Source organism: Acomys russatus, chromosome 30, assembly GCF_903995435.1.
Source record: "Acomys russatus chromosome 30, mAcoRus1.1, whole genome shotgun sequence".
Taxonomy (NCBI): domain Eukaryota; kingdom Metazoa; phylum Chordata; class Mammalia; order Rodentia; family Muridae; genus Acomys; species Acomys russatus.
Window position 1 is genome coordinate 25,593,439 of NC_067166.1, and position 18,497 is coordinate 25,611,935.

Sequence of the window (18,497 nt, forward strand, 5' to 3'; positions counted from 1 at the left end):
TTTTTTTTTGCTTTTTTTTTTTTGAGGCAGGGTTTCTCTGTGTAGCCTAGCTGTCGCAGACTCATTCTGTAGGCCAGGCTGGCCTCCAACTCACAGCCATCCACCTGCCTCTGCCTCCCAATTGTTGGGATTACAGGTGCATGCCACCACTCCTGCTTGTAGTGATTATGTAAGTATTGTAGGGCAAACACGAAGATCTGGATTCTGGAAGCCCTGTGGGTCCTTAGTAAAAAGCTCTCCTTTTATCTTCCCATCAGTAAAATAACTGGTCTTTAAGAATTCTCTGCAGAAGGGTTCTTGAAGTAGGTGGGCAGAGACCCCTAAAAGCACAGAGTGACTTCTGACAACTGATAGACGTGTGTGTTCGCTTGCGTGTTGTGCCCGAGGGCTATGAACCCTTGTCCAACAATGAGGACAGCCAGCCCCATGTGTGCCTGTGCTCAGGGGGCGATTTGGAACCAGACACATTGACCTTTAGTTGGCCTCATGTTGACAACATTCTCTGTCCTCACTGTATAACATTTAAAAAAGTGGGTAGCAGACCTCAGATAAAGCATGTCACTCGGCGTCGTCAGAGTATCTTTTGGGACACTGCTTCTCTACCTCTGGGAAACCTCACTATGCTTCATCGCAGCACCATCCGAGTCCGTCAGTCTGAATGCCTTTCTAGAGAATTCTGCCATTTGTCTACTTACCGGATGTTGTGCTAAGTGGATGTGGTGAGCCACAAGTGCTCTGGATTTCTGGGTGAGATGCACAACTCTGGGGGTGACCACTGCAAGCACCTGCCATGGCGGCCAGGCCATTAGGCATCAGGTGGAATCTGTGGAATGCTGAGATAGTCTCTCAGAAGTAAAAGTAAGTTAGTGTCCCTTGGTCCTCCTGAGAGTAAGAAGCAAATACAACTCTTCGACTTCCAGAGGCAGCACATTCCTCTGAACTAGAAGAGTCCACGAGCCAAGGCATGGAGGAGGCTTTTAGAACCTGTAAAGGGAGTAGAGTTCTAGAGGCTTTGGGCCTCTGGATCCCTTGACTTAAGAACATTGAAATAGATTTGTGATCTAGGAAGGTTAATGCCATGCTTCACTTTAAGCCACTAAGTATGTGGCAATTTATTAATGCTAGCAGTCTGCGGAGTTGTCTACCCTGTTGTCAAATAGACACCAACTGTTGTGCCTTCAACACAAAGAAACAACTTGGGAACGAGGACACTGGCCCTGACTGGAGTTAACCTGTGCTCTGAAGAGCATGGTTTTAACTGTCTGCAGGACATCAGCGAATTCCACTTTCTGTGGATGCAGTGGCACGGGATCCTGCACAGGTCTGTTGAGATCCTCCCTCCCCTAAGTGCTGGATGTGTACGGTGAAAGCTGTTGGAGCTCCCACATCCTGCCACTGGGTGCATCTGCAGAAGCTCCATCTAGTGGTCTTTCTGTTGTCACTGCTTTCTCTCTCCCTCCCAAGACAAGGCATTTCCAAATAAGGACCCCTAAGTGGCTAGGCCCTTGTTCTTCTAGGTGACCCCCTTTCCAGGAACACTCTTCCTTACGATCTGCTAACCATCCACTTCATCCAGAAATATAAGGAAAGAAGCAGCCAAGCAGAAAGCCCGAGCCAAACATACCACTTCTCCAGACATAACGTCTCTAAGTCTAACTGGGTGAACTCAGACTTCCGCCTTCCTCCTTTCTCCCAAGGGACTTTAAGAACTAAGTCCACTCGCTCTATGCAAGTTGAAGCCTTTCCTTCACTCTGCTCCTCTGTAACAAACCCTTAGCTTGAATGTCAACCTTCAGCCACGAGCCCTCCCCCTCTCCCCTATCTGGAATGACATGACTCTTGAAGGAGAGCCCTGCACCATCGGTGCCCTTCACGAGACTGCGTTCCCTATGTCAAAGCCGACTCTACGGCCCGCGGCTCTAGTTCGGAATATATGAATGTGAAAGACAAACACCGGAAGTAGAAGAAGCCATTGCCTCTCTGAGAAACCAATGCTTTTCCCCGTGTCTTTAGAATCTATTTTGTCTAATGTCCTGGGTATTAGAGAGGAGAAAATGAGAGTCTCAATGTACTCTGAGCCATGGCTAATTGCTTTAGATGCCTCATGCCAATAAACTGGCCATTGACCCCAGTCCTCACGGTGGTGGTGGTGGGGGGGGCGGGTAGAGGTGGCTACCGAGCTATAATGAGAACACAGAGAAGTGTTTTTGACACATAGGAGAACCATGCAGTCATTTTCTGGCATGACCACACTCAGGTTTAATGGAAAGTAGTAAAGTTCACATACATGGTGTTGTGACTTGGATCCCAGAACCTAGATGCGACAGGATGAATTGAATCTAGACTGCGTGGCAGAAAAAGGAGACAGCATAAATATTAACTCCATGATCTTGGGACCACTTATGTGTATCGGGCTGAGGATTGTTCTCTTTTTATATATTTCTCCATGAACAGTGACAACAATTCAGAAGCAGCAGTTCCTAGATGGGGTACAAAACACCTTGAAGAGTGCGTACAGCTAATCAGTACAAGGATGAACCGTAGAGATTCGGCGAGGCCGGCCAGTGTTTCCTGAGATCTTGGCAGGTGCCTCTCAGCAGCTGAGTACCGGCAGTTGCTGGTCACAGCAAGCATTCCTTATCATTTAAAGACTTTAGTTTTATTGTATACATAAGGCTGTTTTGACTGCATGTATGTATGTGCACCATGTGCATACAGTGTCCGCAGAGGCCCAAGTGAGCATTGGACCTGCTGGGACTGGAGTTATAGTTAACTATGAAGCTGGGGCCTCTAGAAGAGCTGTCAGTGCTTTTTGACAGCTGAGCCATCTCTCCAGCCCCAGTGATTACATTCATTCGTAAGTCTGACAGCCTCACAGCATGCAGTTGTATGAGGGCATCATGGTTTACTTATGGGCTCTTCTGTTAGTGAGTCTTGGAATTGTTTACAAGTGCAGTGGATGTAAACATGTTTTTGTTTTGATCCCCAGGGTGGGATGGCGAACAGACTTGTGAGAGAACAGGTGATGTTTATCCACTAGAAGGCGAACCACCTTGTGCAGGGGCTTGGTTTTTGCCAGCTGAAACTCATCTTAGTACAGACTGTGAGAGGAGTTATATGTATGAGCTCAAGACAGGAGGTGGTGTGGTATGTGTGTGTGTGTGGTGTGTGTGTGTGGTGTGTGGTGTGTGTGTGTGTGTGTGTGTGTGTGTGTGTGTGTGTGTGTGTGTGTGTGTTGGGTCTTGGTATTGTTTGACTGCTCATCTCTCCACTTTGAGTTGCTCCAGAGAACACTTGCTTTGGGGCTCCAGGATGCGGCTGCTGTTCCAGGTTCCAGGAGCAACTTGGGTAGAATTGCTGGTCTGCTGAAATCCTGCCTACTATGCCAGGGGAATCGCTCCCAGGAACTGAGTCCAAAAAGGTCTACTTCTCCTGTTCCCATTAACCTCTTTTCTCTCCTATCTAGGGTAGGTGAGTTGGAAGGGAGGTATAAGCATTAAAGCACCTCAAATAAACTAGGTTTGGAAAAGGCCGAAGCCTACATATAAGTTTTGGCTTTTAGAAACAATGGCAGTGTAGCACTTCTCTCTCTGTCTCTGACAACATTAACAACTTTATTTCTGATGGACTTAGACACAGCCATGAAATTACCATTATACATGGATGTTCTAGGACAGCAGATGCTCAGTTTTCTACAGGGCCTCCTATGTGCCTCACGCACGTCTCTATGTTCACTGTAATTCTGTAGCCAGCCCCACGCCCATCATGAGGACGGGGTCCACTTTTCTTTGTTCACTCATTTATTGGCGCGAGACCCTGAAGTGCTCAGCTGTGGTAAAAGACAACAACACTCGCATTGTCTCCACTCTCACATCCAGGGCGTTGGAGCCACAGCTCCTTAGATGTGAAGATGGTCTCCTGTCGTCTGTTGGGAGCATCACTGATTTCTTCTTCAACTTTCTGTGAGGAACTGACTTGGGATTGATTCTGGCATATTGTAAGAGGCAGGGGTCATGTTTATCCGTCTTGATTTGCTTTCTCACATCTTCACATGCCCACATGCCCTCCTCTTTCTCTGCCCACACTCCCCTATCCCCTCCCAACCCTCCTCTTTAATGGCAGGCTCAAGCTCAGGGCCTCCTCCATACCAAATGTTTCCTTTCTGTTGATGTGATAAAACACTGACCAAAAATCCATGCTGGGGGGTGGGTGGGGCACAAAGGTTATCTTAGCTGACAGGTCTTAATAGTCCATCTCTAGGGGAGCTACCAGGAAGGCAAGGCAGAAACCTGAAGCAGAACCCAGAGAAGGATGCCACCTGTTGGCTTTCTCCCTCCAGCATGCTTAGCTACCATTCTTTATATAAGTCAGGCCTGCCTGCCACAGTAGGCTGGGTCCTCCATCATCAATGAGCAGTTAATCAACTGCTCCCAGACATGCTCATGGGCCAATCTGATGTAGACAATTCCCCAGTTGAGGTTCTTTCTTTTCAGGTGACTCTGAGTCGTTCCAAGTTGACGGCTGAGGCTGACTATGACACTAAACAAGGTTTATACCCTACTAAGCTGAATCCTTTCTCTGATCCTTTGTTTTAAAAGCAGTAGATAAAAGCACTCCCCTGCCCACTCTGGCCTCCAACAGCATTATTTAAAGTTCAATCATTCAAATATTTATTTATTTATTTTCTAATGGTAGAACTTCGGTCCCAAGCAAGTAATTAGATTGTTATGTGGCACAACTGTGAACGGAATGTGACCTTGCCTTACACTGGGCCCAAGGTGAAAACAGCCTTGGGTGGCTTGACCCCATTGAGACCCCACTGATACCCCCACTGAGATAAACATCTGTGGTAGACAACTGAGAGGAACCATATGGAACCAGGATTGAAGATGTGGGCCAAGGACTCCTGGCTGGACTTTTGTATTGAAAAAAAAAAAAATCTATGGGAAAAGAGAACTAGAGAGAAAGATCAGAGGTTCTGCCCCTATGGTATGGGGTCGGGGGAGGTGTTAGAGGATTCTCTTAATGGTAGAGCATTTGTCAGGTGAAGCCTCATATCGAAAATAAATAAATAAATAAATAAATAAATAAATAAATAAAAAAGTAAAGAAAAGAAGGAACAAACAAACAAACTTCTGTGATCCTGCTATGATTGAGTTTCTGGATCCAAGTGGCTGCTTGTCAGAAGGTGGAGCTGCCAACGATGTGAAGGGAGTTCCATGCTCCCACTTCTGTAGAAAAATGACATGCTCTTGCTGCATCTTATTGATTGACAGTCAGCTTCGGAGCTGGTCTCATACCCGCGAATGCCTGGGAAAGGCAGGCCCTACATGAGGTGGCCAGGAACTCTCAAAAAACTTAGGGTTTCTGTTACTAATAGAAAGAATGCTATTGGGACAATGGCCAAAGTACTGTCATCGGTGGCAGTATATTGAGATTTAGACAGGGGTGCACAGCCTGCTGTCGAGCCCAACGCTGCCTTTTGGAAAGCTTCTTGGGTTCCATTCCTGATGGAATTTGTATTTATGTATGTATGTATGTATGTATGTATGTATGTATGTATTATGTATGTATGTATTTTGGTGTGTGGGCACTTGCAGAGTGTGTGTGTGGATTCAAGCACATACTTGTATCCTTTTAATTAGAAAACAAAACAATTTAGTCCTGTGTTCTTTTGTCTTCTTTCTGGTGTCCCATGAGCTGGGTTTAGAGGCTAGTGAAACAGTTTCTGAGGCAGCTTTAATCTTCCCTCTGTCAATTTCTTTCGCTCGCCTTTTCCTGCCTCCCTCCCATTTCTCTCTTCTCTTTAACCTCCTATCTGCTTCTTCTCTTCTGGTGTTGTCCTGGAATGCCCTCTCCATGGCCCACTGCTTCCATTTTGACAAGGAGCAAGCCAAACAAGGGTGAAAAAGAAGGGGAGGACAAGCAATGACTCAAAAATGTCTCCTTTATGTATTTTTTAAAGTTTTATTATTAGTTTTTATTACACAAGTAATACATGTTCATTGTAGAAAAATTAGAAAACACAGAAAAGCAAAAAGAAAAATAATCACCCATAATCCCACTACCCATGGATAACTGCTATTAACATTGTAGTGTATGGCCTTCTAGCTTTGTTATGCATATATATACATACATAGATATATTTATATGTGATTTTTCTTTTTTTACAAATATTGTACCATACTATACATACTGTTTTATAACATTTTTATTCAATATATATTGTCAACGTCATTGTTTATTCCCTGAAAAAATTACACAGATACTACATGCTCATTGTGGAAAAGTCAGAAATCACAGATATGCAGAAAGAAAATACAATTGCTCCAAATCTCACCTCCCAGAGAGAAATGCTGTCATCCTGTAGACAAACATCCCTTCAGACTCTTTAATGCACACACATGTAGGTATGTTTGTAAGAAGGTGATCCTCTAGAAAGTCTCCCACAACCTCTTTTTCTCTGTTTACCGGCATAGATTGCACACTGCAATAAATACATACGGTGTGCATTCTTAGTTGGTGCACAGTATCCATTGAAAGGCTCTACCTACCATGGTTAACCATGTAATGTAGGCATACTTACAAAAATGTCCTTTCTTGTATGACTTTTAAAATAATGAATAAATGCATCTTAGCTCACTTTTTGCTTAACATTTAATATGATTACATGGAGGGAGAGGGGGGGAGAGAGAGAGAGAGAGAGAGAGAGAGAGAGAGAGAGAGAGAGAGAGAGAGAGAGAGATGGCACAGCGTGCATGTGTGTGGAGATTAGAGGCCATCCTACAGGCGGAGCCAGGAGACCTAACTTGCTAGGCAGTTAACAGCCTTTTCCTGCCGAGTCATCTCACTGGCCCACTGTGAAATACTAGGCATGAAAAGTACATAGTGCCAAATTATTTTCCGGAGAGGTTGGGTCAATTTATACTCCTATTGACTGTAAGAGGATGTTTGTATTTCCTCACTTATTCATACACATGTCTTTCTGAGTTGTTTGTATTTGAACTTTTCGTTGATAGCTTATTCAAATGTGTTCAGCGCTGTCAGTGGATTATGGTAGTTTATGGGGCATTACTACCTCGAATCCTTACCATACTTTTCTACCGGAAAGTTTGATTCTTTCTCTAAATCACAAAATATCAGTTATGCCATCCGTTCACTAACGACTCACCCAACAGATACATTTTCAGTATTTGTCTTGTGCACGGCACTGTGTTAGGAGTTGAGAGACTGGTGTTAAGTAAAATGTGTTTGACTGTTGCCTTTTATATGTTCAACCTAGTAGGGCAAACAGGCAATCATACAAGCAGTAATGGGAAAAGTGCATGTCTTGTAAAGCATGAGACAGACCTTCCCCAAGTGCTGCGGTTCTTCACGCAGTGGAGGCCTAATCTCTTTCTTGCACGCATTGCAGATATTATTTTCTTTTCATTTGGTTTCTTGTTTACTGTATGGGAGTACATTCTTTAAACTGTACATTCTTTAAAAAAAATGATATCAGTCCAACTATTTTCTTTATTACTCCTTCCTTTGGTATTATGCTAAGAAAGCCTTTATCCCCCACGCTAAAACGAGATCTCCACCAATACTGATGACACGTCTTTTTCATTTTTTTAATTCTCATGTTTTAAATTTTAAATACTTATTTCATCTAGAACGGATTAAATTACAGCCCCAGTATTGCTCCCAGGAGAAGTTAACTGGTTATTCCTACATAACTTACTTAATTATTCAAACAATTCTCAGATTTGAAATGTCGTATACTGTAGTGTACTCGGCTACTGTGCATCTGGTAGCTAATTGTAGCGACTTACTGTGGGGCTGATATAGTGTCACCGCGTTTCCTGATTCTACCTACAGTTACTGGAAACGTAAGCATTTTCTGCGGTGATATTCTAGAACAGAAGGACAACACAGAGATTGCTTAGGCACGGATGTGTGGAGAAAGGGTTTAAGCTGCATGGTAATTCTTAATTTTTTTTCAATCCTGAGACTTTCTCAATCTGGAAGTCTTAATGGGCTCATTGTTAATCTGGCCCCCTTTGGCAGGTTTTCTGAAATAAGTACTTCCTTTGGTCTTTCGGAAGCTCAGATTCCACTAGGTGGCGGTATTGCCTAAATCTGAGCATTCTAACTTTTCACAAGAGCAGGGAGGAGCACAATGGCAGGGCGGGGCTTGAGAATACCTGAGACCCTCATTAGGGTCCCACTGCTTCTACAGCTTGCTTTGTATCCAATGAATGGCACAAAAGGGCGGTTTGCCGTGGGTCTACGTCTAGAGGTCAGACTTTAAAGTGACACTTTGTCCTGAAGAGACTCCAAAAGAGTCTTTGGGCCCAGCCCAAACTGATTTAGAGCCCAGAAATGTGGTTTTAAACAATACAGTTGAGTTGGAGTTAGTTCAGATGGTATTTACCTTCTTTATACATGGTGATGTTTTTCAGGTTTCCCGTAAAAAAAAAATTATAATTTGCAGGAAAAACTAAAATAGAATGTAAAAAGTATGGTGATAAGATAAGTGTGTGCCACACAAAAAAAAGTGTCATCCTTTTCTGTTTTTAGCACATGGGTTTGGGAGGGAATAGTCAGTGGTCTTTTTCCTACGCCTGTAGATCATCTGGTAATGCTTCTGTTGAGTGCAAGGACAATTTCCCGCGGGGAGTGGAGGCAACAGACCTTTCTCTCATGGACCCACACCTGAGAAAGTTCTTTTGCAGGAGAGAGGGGTAGCTCCTGCTGGATGCATCACACACACGACCAGGAGCCAACATGGTTATCAGAACTTTGATTTTTTTAGTGTTGCTCTAGGACCTCCTACTGAAGGAACATCTGTAAATCTTGGAGTGTGTCTATGGGAACCATAAAACCGAGCAAAGGCTGGAAACCAGGCACTGAATAAAAGATAAGGTGGCTGAATCTATTTCCTTAGATATGGAAAGTCTGGCTAGGTATTTAGACAAGTTCCTGTTTCTATGAATAGCTACCATGGCCTTCTCAGACACGGAGGTGAGACCTGAATTTTTTTTTTTTTTTTTTTTTTTAACAGTCTTCAGTTGTACAAAGGACAATTGCACAGAAGGTGTTATTATCACACTGAGCCTAAGGAGAGAGCTAGCACAAATGAACAAAGCTGGAGTGATTTAGGTCAGCCATCAACAAGAGCGTGCGCTGCACACACTGCGGGCTTTTCGGCTAGTACAGTGGCATGGATTGCTAGGAACGAGGCTGACATTTAGGGTTCAGTCCGGTTCAAGTGTGGGAGAGAACAGAGATGGGAGCTGAGAACATGGCAATTTAGAAACAATACTCATAGATGATACATGAGATGAGCTCGGAGCTTATCTCTTTTGAATGGCCTGCTTTCAGGAGGGAATAGTAAACTTTATTCAAGATGGCAGGGCCAGATGAGTTGGGAGTGGCTCCTTGCTTTGTAAGGAGTAATCAATCACCCTCGAGTCTTTAAATAACACATCTCTTCCATTGTTTTATGAACATTGGATTCAGGAAATTATAGCTTTCTCATATAATTTGTCAAAAGGACTTCTTTTACCAAATCCAGTCATATCAGTAACAGTGCATTAGCTACTAGCTTGGTGGAACACAGTTGTAGGGTGCCAAGAATATGGCCGACAGAAACTAGTAGAATTGAAGTACAGGCCAATGATAGGCTTTGGAGACCTTTTCCATCCCTGAATTCTTTCATCTTTGATACTTAAAGATAGGAGAAAATTCTGAGTAGTGTGCAATTTTCTTTGTAGATATTAGGTTGAACCATGTGAAATTGCTGTGTGTGTGTGTTTTAAAAAATAAGTCAAAACAGTCAAATATCAGCCATTTCATAGAATTCAACCAATACAATAGTTTTCCATGCTCTCTCCATCTTTTGTAAAGTGAAAGGCTTTAAAATATCTAGTTTTTAGGCCAGCATATTACTGTACAAATAATTGCCCACTCAGGGCTGGGATTGAAGCCACTTGCAGGTAACTAGTCTGTCCCTCTTAAGGTTGAAGACTGTTGCCTCTTGTCTGACTTGGAGATCTTTCAGAGCATGGAAAACAAGGTGAGAAGTGCAAAGGTGCATCTTCCAACTCATGGGGAATTCTGTCTGGGAAAAGGGTCAGAGGAAGGACAGGAGAAAATGAAGCAGGATTTATAGCATATTACAAGTCTGTGGAAGAAGAGTGCAACAGGGCCACGAGCAGAAAACACAGCATGTGGCTTTCTCTCTTCTAAAATACAGTATTGCTTAGTGTGCCCTGCTCTCGAGATTCTAAGTATGGGACAAGACACAGAGTACACATTGGAAAAGTCATGTCTGCATAGTCATCTAAAATGAGACAAGCTAAGCTTAACTAAAACAGTTTTTTTTTCAGTAATAATGTAAAATGTTAAATAGTTTTATGATCTGAGCTAATTCCAGCATGCCCTATAAGATTTAACACTATGCTCATGTGCGGACTCCATGCTTCAGATTTCAATTCAAACAAAATGTGATTATATTCAGTTTTACATCTGAGGGTAATTGTAATATGTTACTACACCAGTTCTTAACCGAATAACTTCATTTTCCAAGAAGCTCAAAAAGACATCATTGGATTAAAAGAAAATTAGTTGCCCATATGCATTGTTCGAAGATAGTAGGATTACTCTGTATTTACAAAATGTGTTTTTCATATATGGTTCTGTTGCATTATAAATTAAGATTTTCTTATGTTGACACTTAGATTCTGACAGAATGGAAGACTAAATGCAAATGAGTGCAGAGAAGGCAACACATGAGGTGGTGTGTGTTTGGTTATATAATTATTTCTAATGATACTCATAGACTGGATTCTTCAACAGTTTAGAGTTTTAAATAGATTTCTATGTTTAGAGACATCTTTCGTATCTGATAAATGGCTAACATGGCGTCAGCAAGAGCTATGGATTTACTACTATATGCGAAATATTTTTTCTGTATAATACATTTTTTTAAAAAAAACCTTTAAATAATTTAAAAATCATAATTCTTGCATCTGTCATGGCATGGTTCGGAGCAGACATGCACAATGTCAACTTTTTAAAAATCCCTTTTAAAAACAGGCTGTGCCACTTTGAATCTGTTCCTTTTTTTTTTTTTTTTTTTTTTTTTTTTTTTTTTTCTCCCTTGTTGGCAGCTGCTTTCAAGTGTAAAATCATTTAAAAGGGCAGGGAGAGGCGGATTAAAGTAATAAAGGAAGCATAGAAAACATGGTCAAAACCGTTCTCGGTGTTCTGCTGTGTGGAGGTCTTCGGTTCTGTGGTGTTTTTCAGGTGATCTTGGTGGTGAGTTTCCAGGAGGGAACCACCTAGCTTGAGACAAGACAACACAACCCGAAGAACCTTCTCTTCCTTCTTCTGACCATGGGGTAGGGAGTTAGATTCAGAAGGCTGCTGTCATCTGTGATGGGACAGAATGAGCAAGGCATGAGGCACAGATAAAATAACCCGCTCTTTATGAGTGGCTTTAAAAGTCCATCACCCTGCCTATCATATCTTAAACCACAGCGATGTTAACATCTTGGCCCAGATAATGCCTTGTTGTTGGAGGCTATCTCAAGCATTGGAGGACTTTACCAACCCTTTGTAGTTAGGGCTATCCTCACTCAGCACTGAAAGACTTCAGCAGTACCCTTGGCCTTCACCTGGTACAACCCAAAAAAAATTCCCGGACAATATGCTCCAAGGCTGACAATCACTGATTATAATTAAATTGAAGCACCTCAGAGGCAGCCTTTCTGTTAGGAGAAGTCGCACACACTTTAATAGAAATAATCCCCGTTTGCTGCGTAAGCATGGCTTGTTCTCTAAGCTTGCCTTCCGTGACCTTCCTCTGGCACTCAACCTCACTGAAATTCCACGTCCCTATGTGCAATCCAGGTTTACTAGCAAATGATACTTACCTGAAGTGAAGATTAAATGAAAAAAAAAAAAAAAAAAACTTATGAAAAGCCGTTTGCTCCGGTGGCAGCTGGCTGCCTTGCATAGCAGTGCTACTCATTTAAATAGATAATTAGTAATAATTTTCCTTTATATAAAATTTTTTTGCTTGAATTCTACTTCCTTTGTGTCTTAGGAAGAAGTTTCAGCTATTTTCTGTTGTGTCTTTCAATATATATATATATATATATATATAATATGTATATTATATATATGATCACATATTTTCTTATTTACAGTTTTATTGCTGTGAAGAGACACCATGACCATGTCAACTCTTATAAAGGAAAACATTTAATTGGGGCTGTCTTACAGTTTAGAGATTTAGTCCGTTCTTATCATGGTAGGAAGCATGGGGGAGTACAGGCAGACATGGTGCTAGAGAGGTACTTGAGAGTTTTGCATCTGGGTTGGCAGGCAGCAGAAACAGAGAGCGACACTGGGCCGGATTTGAGCTTCTGAAACCTCAAAGGCCACCTCATTGACAAACTTCCTCCAACCAGGCCACACCTTCATATAACATATATGCATATATATATATATATATATATATATATATATATATATTCAGGTTAGATTGATAACTATTGAATCAACACCTTTGGCGTCAAAACTTTAGCATGAGAACAAGCAGAGGAAGCAATGAGCCAGTGCACTAACTTGCTTTCCTGAGTCTGGTTCTTGACACCCACCGCAGTTTAAAAGGGAAGTGTATAGGGAAGTCCTGGGAGTGCAGAATTGGCCAGCACAGATCTCAGAGGCCAGAGGGGCTGCAGAGTCTAAACTGGAAGCCACCAGCAGTGACAGAGCTAGTGCACAGTCTTGATGTGGCAAACGGATGGTTACGATTGATAACTGAGGGACAGTTGGGTGGCTTTTCAGAACGGGTTCCCCTTTCTCACTTCCAGCCTTAAAGAAGAGAGAGAGAGCTTTGGCAGGGCATTATCCAAAGTTAGGTGAAGGCATGATGCCGGGAGGGAGGCACCACGTATTAGCAGAAATGGTTCATAATTGTGGCTTGTTTTTGTCCATTACAGAGCCTAGACATTCAGGACAAAATAAACCCAGGCTTCCCTGTTCCTCTTTTAAAACTGGTTCATCCAGGGAGTCGAATCCCTTCATCTTCCATAAAATCTCCTATGCATGAATGCATCATACTTATTAGCAAATGAGTGCTGTCCATCTGAACTGACAGGGGTTGTGGCACTGGTTCCACTTGTGATGAATTTAATGAACCCTGAGAAGCATGTTTAAGCCAAAGGAGCAAACAGACGCCCAGCCGGGCACAGCGACTGACTCCATCATGGTCCCCTTTCCTGTGAAGGAAGCACTCCCCTAAAACTCAGATTCTTCAACCGTGGAGAAAAACAGGTCCATTTATATCCTTTTAATTGTGAAAAAAAAATAATTTCTAATGATCTGGGCAACTGTATTTTGAAAGCTAAGACTACAATATCTTTCTTCTATATTTAACTTGTTTCAAAAGAGTTAAGACACTGGAGGAAATGCCAGGCCCTGCACATGAGCACTGGCGCCTCTGTGTAGGGGCGTGCTCAGAGGTGAATCATATTTTTAGAACAGGAAAGAATCGCACATAACTCACTTTCGCATCCTTTCAGGAACCCTTATTTTAACCTACCAAATGGTCATTGAACTTAACCTAACTGGATGAGGCTGTGAAAAGCAGCTCACGATCTCTTTGGATAATGACTGCACTTCTTGAAATTCAAGCTCTCTGGCAACTCAGTGCCTTTTGGGAGCAGTGTCATCAAAACTAGGAAGATATTTATAGATAAGAAAGATCCCTCTCTCTCTTTCTAAGACTTGTAAGATCCATCATTTCAATTTTTACATCTCCTTTTCTTTCTCATACGTGTTCCCATCACAAGCAGAAATGTCTACTGTACATCTGTAAAGGAAAGTAAGGACGCACAAACTGTTATCACTGGCTATGCCCTGCTATCATTTTTTATGTTAAAAGCACAGAGGTGTCACATACAGAGATGAGTTTTTGCCCAGACTCATAACAGTAAATAAAATGTTTTTCCTGTAGAAGGGCCTTTTATCCTATTGAAATTCTTCCCATTCACTCTCTTTGTAGGTATGTGTGTGTGTGTATTTGTGTGTGTATGTGTGTTTCATATAGGATATACATACATATCTTACATATATGAAGGGTATCTATGCTACATAGATGTGTGTGCAGAAGCATGTTTCACTTGAGATGGATGGGAAAATGCTGACTTTGAGCAAAGGTCATGTTACCCACTAAGGATGGCTACTGGCTTGGGGCATCTTTGATGTGCATTTGTCACACCTTTGTGTAGACAAGAGCTTTTCTGATCATCACCTTAGGCTGAGGTGAAACAAGAGCTTGAAAATCCTTGGCAGAAATCCAGAATAGCTTTCTACAGCTTGGGAAGACTACACCTGTAGTAAATTCTCAGCTTCATCAGACAGCAAAGACATCCAGAATGGTTTGAGGCTGACTCAAATCCAGGTAAAGATGCCCTACACCATGGACTGAAATCCTGCCTCTGAGGTTTGAAGGGCTGCTGAAAGGGCTGCTGAAAGAACGTGAACATAATGGAACATTGCCTGACTCATTTTAAATCCTTTGCACAAATCCAGTTGAGCTGCTTAGGAAATTGTTGGGTTCTACTGTAAATGCATGCTTGAATGTGGCTTACTAGGGCTTCTATAAGTATTTTTTTCTCAAAAGTGGACAATAACGCAAAACCATAACTAAAGACAGCTTGAAAAATGAAAAGGGAGAAAAGAAATGAAGAAAGAAGAGGAGAGGACAAAGTGAATGAAAAAGTAGACCAGGAACTTTAACTATCAGTAAGTCAAGGGCCCTGGATCTCTTAAGAAACAGTGATGCTGTTTCTTCATTACTTTACTTCCTTTTGCTAATATTCATTATATAGATGATATTTTGATAAAAAAAAACCAGAGACATAAAACTGAGATGTTTTCACATAATAATCTGAATTTAGAGCTGTATTCTGATACATAACTAAGAGAAATGGCCAGAGAGGAACCATAGTTGTCCTTGTACAAAGTCTTCTATTCAAATATATAATAATTATATAAGATAACAATTATATAATATAAAATTTATATAATATATAATAATTATATATCACACATAACAAGGCAGAGAGATTGAGAGAGAACACATTTTAGAGGACCCACTGGGTCTCAAACACTAGCTGTATTAACATTATTTGAATGCTTTGATTGTAGAGACTATTGACTTCACACACACACACACGCACACGCACACGCACATGTACATGCACACACACACAGTTTCTTGATCAGTAGATGTGATGTGGAGCCAGGAGAGCGGCATTCCTTTAAAGTTCCTAAAGGTCCTGATGTTGCAAGCTGTAAGAATAGATCTTGAGAACCATGAAATTAACTAAGTCTAAGCGATACTTAATTCGATTATCAACTTGGGATGTAGAATCATCAAGACAACAGGTCTGTGGATACGTCAGTGAGGGGTTATGTATATGTGATTAATTCTGGTGGGAGGGGATACATTAAAAGTGAACAATGGTCCTCCATGAGGTCCTGGACTGAATGAGAGAGAGAGATGGGCATCATACTAATTGTCAGCAGCCTCTGATGCTTAAAAGGCACCTAAATGTGCTCAACTCTCTCACTGTCCTGCCTTTACATGTGCTTTCCTCCCCCAAAGCTCTTTGCCACGAGGGACTGACTGTAGGACTGTATCTCCTGGAACTGTAAGCCGAAATAAACCATTCTTTTTTTTTTTTAAACTCATTTTTTTTTTTTTTTTTGAGATAGGGTTTCTTTCTGTAGCCTTGGCTGTACTGGATTCACTTTTGTAGACCAGGCTGGCCTCGAACTCATAGGGATCTGCCTGTCTCTGCCTCCCCGATTGCTGGGATTAAAGGCGTGAGCCACCTGACTGGCTGTGGTCATATGGTGGGGGAAGAGGTCCCCTTCTGTCATAGGTCTACTGGAGGGAAATAGGGCAGAAGAGGGATGGAGAGTGGGGATGAGAAGATACAATTGAGGGGATAACAATGGGGATCCAATCTGAATAAATTATAAGAAATTAATTTTATTTTAAAGGCATGTGTGCCACCATGCCCGGCAAACCCTTCCTTCTTTAATTGCTTTTTGCCAGGCATTTTTCTGCCATTAATTAATTAATGTATTGACTTTACAGCTTTTTCTCCTTCCTCTCCTCCCACTCCCTCCTTCACATCTCTTTTTCTCCTCACCCTCAACTTCTACCCTTTTCTCCTCAGAGACTGGGAGGCCTCTCACAGATATCAACCCTTTTTGGCATATCGTTACAGTAGGAATAGGACATCTTCTTTTATTGGACATCTTCTTTTATTGACCCTAGACGCAGTAGCCGAGCTAGGAGAAAGGGACCCAAAGGTAGGCAATAAATCAGAGGTAGACCATACTCCAATTGTTTGGGGGACCCACATGAAGACCAAGCTACACATCTACTACATATGTGTAGGGAGCCTAGGGTTGTCCCATGCCTGTTCTTTGCTTGGTGGTTCAGTCTCTGTGAGCCCCCATGGGCCCAGGTTAGTTGTTTCTGTAGGTTTTCTTGTGGTGTCCTTGACCTCTCTGGCCCTTTCAATCCTTCTTCCCCATCTTCCACAAGTTTCCCTGAGCTCCACTTAAAGTTTGGCTGTGAGTCTCTGTTTCTGACAGCTTCTGGGCGAAGCCTCTCTGATGACAGTTATGCTAGGCTCCTGTCTGCAAGTATAGCAGAATATCATTAATAGTGTCAAGGGTTGGCTTTCTCTCATGGCATGGGTCTCAAGTTGGGCCAGTCATAGGTTGGCCATTCCCTCAATTTCTGTTCCATCTTTATCCCTGCACCTCTTGTAGGCAGGACAAATTTTGTGTCCTAGGTTTCTGGCTCGTCCCAGAGATGCCCCCTCTTCTAAACCAATTTTGATTCTTTCTCCCAGTTCTCTTTCCCACCTTTCTCCCTGTACTTGATCCCTCCTGTTGTTCTCCCCAACTCCTCTCCCACCAGCTCCCTCCCTCCATACGCAACTGAAGTCTATTTTATTTCCCCTACTTAGTGGGATTCAAGCATTCTCCTTGGGGCCTCCTTGTTACTTAGCTTCTTTGGGTCTGTGGATTGTAGCATGGTTATGCTGTACTTTATAGATAATATCCATTTATAAGTGAGTATATATCATGCATGTCTTTCTGGGTCTGGGTTACCTCGGTCAGGATGATCTTTTTTAGGTCCATCCATTTGCCTGCAAATTTCATGATGTCTTTGTTTTTAATAGCTGAATAGTATCCATTGTGTATACGGGCCACATTTTCTTTATCCATTCTTCAGTTGAGGGACATCTAGGTTGTTTCCAATTTCTGACTATTATGAATAAAGCTGCTATTAACATAGTTGAGCAAGTGTCCTTGTTGTATGGTGGAGCATCTTTCAGGTATATGCCCAGGAGTCTGGGTCTTGAGGTAGAACTAATTTCCAATTTTCTGAGAAATGTCAAATTGATTTCCAGAGTGATTACACAAGTTTGCACTCCCACCAGCTATAGAGGGATGTTCTGCTTGCTCCACATCCTGACCAGCATGTGCTGTCACTTGAGTTTTTTACTTTAGCCATTCTGACAGGTGTAAGATGGAGTATCAGAGTCATTTTGATTTGCGTTTTCCTGATGACTAAGGTCCTTGAGCATTTCCTTAAGTGTCTCTCAGCCCTTAGAGATTCCACTGTTAAGAATGAGGGGCCTTGGGGCTGGAGAGATGGCTCAGCGGTTAAGAGCACTGACTGCTCTTCCAGAGGTCATGAGTTCAATTCCCAGCAACCACATGGTGGCTCACAACCATCCACAATGAGATCTGGGGGGCTGAAGGGATGGCTCAGTGGTTAAGAGCACTGCCTGCTCTTCCAAAGGACCTGGGTTCAATTCCCAGCACCCACATGGCAGCTCACAACTGTCTGTAACTCAAGATCTGACACCCTCACATCAATGCACATAAATTAAAAAAATAAAATAAAATATTTAAAACAAACAAACAAAACAAAACAGAACAAAACAAAAAAACCAATGAGATCTGGTGCCCTCTTCTGGCCTGCAGTACATGCAGGCATAATACTGTATACATAATAAATAAATAAATATTTTTTAAAAAGAGTACTTAAAAAAAAAAAGAATGAGGGGCCCGGTTAAATAAGTCTAACTGGCTCCATGACAGGCTTCATTTTCTCACTGAGCCAGCCTAGGCCCACGTTTCTATTTCCCAGAAATAGAGACTTCGGTTACAGGAAAACAAAACAAAACAAAACCAACCCACAGAAAATGGGCAACCAATCAGAACTGGCCAAGACATCTGGCCAGAGGAGATACGGTTGTTCAACTGCTGGTTTAAGCGGCCCCTAACTCATGACTAACTCTTGTCTTGGTGCCAGCCAATCCCCAATGCACCCATACTTGTGCTTCTGTTTACACCAATGGAAATAAAGATGACCTAACTATATCTGGAATTCCCCTAACTGG

At 42.2% G+C, this 18,497-nt stretch overlaps 1 protein-coding gene across 1 annotated transcript in view; it reads right to left on the minus strand.

The window, feature by feature from the left end:
• Nucleotides 1-9,790: 9,790 nt before the first annotated feature.
• The window catches only part of Rgs7bp (regulator of G protein signaling 7 binding protein), a 95,710-nt gene continuing 87,003 nt past the window's right edge, over nt 9,791-18,497 (minus strand). The window contains exon 6 of the mRNA XM_051172358.1: nt 9,791-11,419. Coding sequence (XP_051028315.1) covers nt 11,328-11,419 — 92 coding nt within the window. The 3' untranslated portion in view covers nt 9,791-11,327. The remainder of the gene's footprint in view (nt 11,420-18,497) is intronic.